Genomic DNA, 6,000 nt, shown 5'->3' on the forward strand with positions numbered 1-6,000 from the left:
ACTTTACTGCAGCCCCATAGAAAAATATCCATCGTGTTACAGCTGCTTCCAGTTGATGAGGCTGTTTCATGAAGGACCTTCATATATTTCTGTAGGCTTCCAGAACAGTTCCATTTTGTGTGCCTGCATCCATGTTTTAGGAAAGGAACCACAGTTAAAAGTGTTATAGCCAACAAAATAATTGTCTGGCAGCAAGATGTGTATGTATGCATGCAATAATCAACTTTTTTAAAAAAATAAGCTGTCTAGACTTCGTTCCGACATTTCTTAGTGAGCTGGCCTTTCTCTTAAGGTGAAATGTGCTGCTCTTCCAAATGCATCCCCAGTTCAGTCCCAGATCTGTAGATGTTTAGCTTTTTTTTTTTTTTTTAAATAGAACCTAAAGGCCGGTAGTTCATATCATTTAGTGCATACCATAGCTATAGCTATAGAAGAGCTTTTCAAATTATGCAAGTAGACACCACTATGCACTTCCAGCATCACATGTATGTTTGTTCAGACAAACCCAAGGATGTGTCTGCATTCTTTTTACAGAGACCTCATGGATAAAAACAGACATTCAAACAGATCCTCACCGGCATCAGCTCCAGTGACACATCAGATAAGCAATCTCATCCGCAGCAACAGCCAAACCTCCAGTGATCCTATCAGGCAGGTTAGCCTCGGTGAAAGGGAAAGGTCCAAAGAACCTGAGCGAGAGCACCCTGACCGGCTGAGAGAGCCGCCCATAGCAGAACACAAGATTAAAGAGAGCCGTTCCCCAGTGAAGGAAACTCCAAGCCATGATAAGAGACCCTCTGAGGACAACACAAAGCCAGTAATCCAGTCTGTATCCCCATACAGCAAACCTGCACTAAGTGAGAGCTTGAAGCTTACCAATCTAATGAGCAAGGACATGGAGAGAAAGACAGAGCTTCCCAGTGACCTCCAGAAGATTAAGAATGACATCAAAGTCAAAGAGGAGAGGAAAGAAGACAGTGATGTGCTGGTGGTAGGGTCTGAGCCTTCGCAGCACTCCCGATCAGTGGAGCATCCCCCACCACCTACTTTGCATGGATTGTCGTTGCCTCCTTCAATGGCTGCCTCAATGCCTATCTCCATGGGCAGTGTGCACCAGATGAACAACATGAATGTCCTGGACCGCAGCAGAATGATGACCCCGCTCATAGGCATGAATCCTTTGTCAGGAAGAGAGAGGCTGCCACATCCTGGATTTTCTTGGGACCCGATGAGGGACCCATTGCGAGATGCCTACCGGAGCTTAGACCTGCACCGTCGAATGGACTTCCAGCTCCGGACGGATCCCATCCATAGGTTCCCTACCACCTCTGGATTTTACGACCATGAGCGTTCTTACAGAGACAGGGAGCCACATGACTACAACCATGAAAACCTTCTTGAAGCCCGCCGAGAGCAGGAGCGGTTGCGGCAAGTGGAGGAAAGAGAGCGCTTGCACTTACGGGAAGAACTTGAGCGTGCCAGAATGCACCACTTGCACTCATCCCCTATCGAAAGTCACCTGGCACACGTGCCATCCTTCATGCCTCATTTAAGCGGGATGCATTACCCCAGACTGAGTCCATCCACTGCCATGCACAATGGGATTTTAAATAGGAACCCACCAACTGCAGCGCTGAGCGCCCCACCACCTCTTGTACCAGCGAGCAGCACCAGACCTGCCTCCCCACGCAGGACTACTCCACTCACAAACTCAGAGTCCAGGGACTACTCCCCCTCTAGGAACCCCAAAGAAGTAGAGGCACGATAGTCCCCAACATTGAATTTTAAACTCGCCTGTATATAAAACAAACAACCAACAACAACAACAACAAAACAAACAGAAAAAACAAAAAACACAAAAAAAGAAAAACAAAAAACAAACCTTTTACAAAATGCACTGCTGTAAACTTTTTTTTTTTTTTTAATGTAAAATTTGTAGAAGTTAAGCACATTTCCATAAATAATGGGGTCGGGGATGCAGACTTTCCAACAAGAAGGTTGCTGAGAATGGGAATTTAATATATAGGTATTGATTTTTGGTTTTGTTTTTGTTTCTGTGCTAAAAAAAAAAAATGAGTTAAAAATAGCAAGTTTGTACATTTTTTCCCAAATGTGAGAAACATTTTTAATGGATTTGTATTTTTTTTAATTTTGTGCTCTTTATTCACTTAAAAAGAAAAAAGAAATTTTTGCTTTTGTCTTTAGTTAAATTTGCATTTAAAAGGCCTCAGATCCTTAAGAAAAAATACCCAGGGTTTCTTAAAAGTATTATTTATGGAAATACTGTAGTTTTACAGTCCACTGTGAGGTTCCCTTCTGAGGCCAATTGATCACTTACCTTGGTACTTTGGAACCGAAGTTACAGATATATATTAAAATATTAATAATAATAATAATGTACAAAACTGTTTGTTTTTTGCCTTATTATATTATGCAGAAATTTAAGAGGAATTTTTTTTGACTTCTTGTTTTAAACAAAAAAAAAACAGAAAACAAACTGTAAATATTCTGTTAATATAAATGTACACCAATATTAAATTCTTAACATAGGTAGACTTTATAAAAATGGTTTCTAGAACCACTCTGGTTATTTGTTAACATGGTTACAACTCATACTCTTGTCACAGTCAGAAATTCACACTCAGAAAGCTAAGTACGGCATATATACTTCAACTATGCAAGAACTTGGAGGCAGGTCTTAGCGGATGTTGGGGGGAGGAAGGTTTAAAAAAAAAAAACAACCCAAAAACAACCAACTTGCAACTATGGAGACAGAATGGAAATGGCATGTGAACAGGAAGAAGAATGATTGTGTTTAACAAAAAAAAAAGAGAGAGACTGAATTTTTTTGTACAAACACAAGGGACAGTTCGTCAAGGAAAGAGAGACACACGCTCCTGGAAGGGAATTTTGGTTTCCTACTTTTCAAGCTGGCAAAAGCAGATGGAACTGGCACAGTACCATGCGGCAGACCCTTTCCTTATTTTTTTTTTCCTTTTTTTCTCTTTTTTTGTGTTGTGGGCAGGATCGCTGGCAAGCAAGGACAATTTTCCGTGGACCCCTTGTGCTAATTGTGCAGTGTTCTTATTGGAATCTGTATACAAGACAAAGTAGAATTTTAGGAGTGCAAAAAAAAAGTCTAATGGTTGATTAAAAAAAAAGAAATTCTGATATATTATCTATAGTACATGAAGACCATAAGCAAATGTTTGTTTCAGTGTGGTTCTGCCTTGAACTGCTTTTTGGCATGATTTATTTTTTATTTCCAATTTTACTTTTCATCCATATGTAAATTTTGCCATGTTTTACTTGCTGTACCATCCCCCCTCCCTTATTTTATTTTTCAGTGTCCATGTTTTATATATCCTGGGCTTTTTCTCTCTAGTTAATTCAGCCATCCGCTACTATTTTCTTGGCTCTGTAACTCTTGTTTCCCCCCCCTCCCCATCCTCCCCCCTGCACCCCCTGTAATTTTAAACATTCAGTTTCCTTGTAGATCAATGAAGATAAATACAACATTGATTTTGGATGAAAAAGGTAGTCGAGTGTTTGTGTGTCATGGCCAGCGCTGCCGACTCGGAGGCTAATGGTTTATCGACAGCGCATCAACGCCCCGGCGCTGCGGCGACTTGGAGGAAGGGGTTGGTGCTGGGAGAGGGATTTTATTTGGTTTGCAGATCTCTGCTTGAGCCTTTCTCCGGTTCAAAGGGGAAAGGAAAGGAAAAAAAGGACAGAAAAGAAAGCACAGCCTCTGTGCAACAGCTTGTTTGCAGGGATTGTGCTGCCGGCGTAGCTACGGGAGGGTTATAGCCTGAAGCGCTGTTCTTCACGTGTGTTTCCATTTGCTTCCTCAGCTTTTTCCGTAGGCTGAGAGCAGACATCTGCAGGGGGATGGAAAAGTGCTCCAAGCCCCCTCGCTCTCAGTAACTGATTTAACAGTGGGCGACTGTGCTTTAACAGCATGTTACAGCTTCTGTTTTTAAGTTTGTGTGTGACTAAATTACCAAGCATAAAAAAATAAAATGAAATAAAATAGCAGGGTCCTTAATCTGATGAAAGGAGGCTTAAAACAAAATAGGCATTAAAAATCAGCACCTGCTCTCCCAGCTGAAATCGGAGGAACGTATAACACATGGTGGAAGTGAAAAGTGTGTTGGACTCAGCATAAAGATGTTAGGAATGCTGGCTCAGGGGGATTGTAATTCTCTCCCTCTACTATTGTCCAACATGCCATCGTGCTTGACATCCCCTCTAACACAGGCCTGACTACATGAACCTGCTTAACCTCTATTAAAAAGGGTCCATGGCTGCGTCTTCCCAATGCAGATAAGTGCGAACAAGGGGGTTGGTAGTGCACGCTTCAAAAAATACAAAAATGGACTGTACCCTCTGGAAGCATTTGGTCCATGTAAGATTTGAAAAGTGAGCATTAAATCAATGCCATGCTCCCGTGGCATTCCTGACGGATTGCTTATTGCAGCCACACCAGTGCCAGAGGAATTCATCATAAGTGATGTTGTGGCAGTCTGAATATTAAAAGAAAATCAGTGGTTTGCCATTTACTGTATTAGGAGGCATTGCTCTTACACTTTCAGAGGATGACCCATCAATAATGCTGCACTACCGTGGGATTCCTACAGAATTATGCAGGGCTGGGTATCAGCCTTCTCACAAAATGGTTCATCATGATTAATGGTATTATTACCTAAACAGAGAAACTAATTAATTCAGCCTTACTCCTATAAGCTACACCAGCTGAGCCTTCTTCTGTTGAAAAGGATTGTAACAGAACTTCCTGGGGTTTATGCATTTCTACCACTGTTGAGCTTTCATTTTGTGCAGTTTTTACCATTTTTATTTTACTTTCAGCTCTCTAGAGACTTCCCTTACTCATTGACAATGGGTGGGATTTAGCAAGTAAATGGTGGGACAAAAAGAAGATGGGATTTGCAAGTTCCATGGCTTGCTTCAGGCAGCCTATTTTTAAAAAAAATGCTCAGGAAAGAATGAGGGACAGCAGCTCTTGCACTTGCTACCTTTTGTGTGAGATGTGATGCAGCGCACCACCGCAGCTTGGTGGGACGGGATGGACTGCACTCTCAGTGAAAGGGCCCGTTATGGACCGGTGATTAATACAGGAATAATCAGGAGATCATGGGGAGCAGGAAAAAGGTAATCCGTAATGAGTCCTCAGATTACTTGTCAAGAATACTTTTTTTAATGACAAAAAGATCTTGTATTTCCCTAAAGAGTAAGTTTTATTGCCTAAAATAAGTATATGGGAAATCCCCATTCCAGTCTTTATAGATAAGCATTTGGAGTTAGTTGTGGGTGACCCAAGTTAGAAAAACAAAGCACTGACACAGAGGTACCTAAGGGCTCTTCTGCAGCCTAAGCTGTCGCCATCAGATCTGCAATGCCAACGCAGTCTGGGTCCAGAGAAGGGAAAGCACAAGAAGCCAGCTAGACAGAAACGCAAGATCCCAATAGCTTGGGCAGGAGCGAGATGCACCAGCTTTGCTTTGGGCAGACTAGTAGCTGCCAGAAAGAGAAGAGGTAAGCCAGAGAAGAGGTAGGCCAGCAGTGCACAGCTCCAGCTAGCCCCTAAGGAGCCCTCGGAGGTGAGGAAAACAGGACTGATGTTTTGATGTTTTCTTTGGCTTGTACTAAGCAGAAAAGAAACCTCTTCTCTAACTCCTTCAGGAAATTCCTTTTTCTCAAAGCCTTAGGAAACTATTTGTGTTGCAATTTGCAGGGGATTTGGGTAATGGCCTTGTGACAGACCAAAGTGGCATTGCCCATCACAGACCCAGTTAGAGCAGGCACAGAGCTTCCCCAGCGCTTTGCTGTGTCCGTTTGCAAGAGCAGTTTGCTTTGGGAAGAGTCTAAACAAGGAAGTAAAGAGAAATGGGGCTTTGGCAACAAATCTAGCACTTTTACTAAAAGCTTGGGGAGCTGATAGCCCAGGGATTAGCTGGGAACACCAAGCTTTGGGGACAG

General features: G+C 42.4%; 1 protein-coding gene across 25 annotated transcripts in view; it reads left to right on the forward strand.

Annotated features, from left to right (window-relative positions):
* The window catches only part of FBRSL1 (fibrosin like 1), a 519,147-nt gene extending 515,611 nt beyond the window's left edge, over positions 1 to 3,536 (forward strand). For all 25 annotated transcript variants that reach the window (XM_083803984.1, XM_083803995.1, XM_083804008.1 and 22 more), the window contains one exon: positions 535 to 3,536. In XM_083803984.1, the coding sequence (XP_083660110.1) occupies positions 535 to 1,768 (1,234 nt within the window). In that variant the 3' untranslated portion in view covers positions 1,769 to 3,536. The remainder of the gene's footprint in view (positions 1 to 534) is intronic.
* The last annotated feature ends 2,464 nt before the right edge of the window (positions 3,537 to 6,000 follow it).

This window comes from Anser anser (genome assembly GCF_964211835.1).
Source record: "Anser anser genome assembly, chromosome: 18".
Taxonomy (NCBI): Eukaryota; Metazoa; Chordata; class Aves; order Anseriformes; family Anatidae; genus Anser; species Anser anser.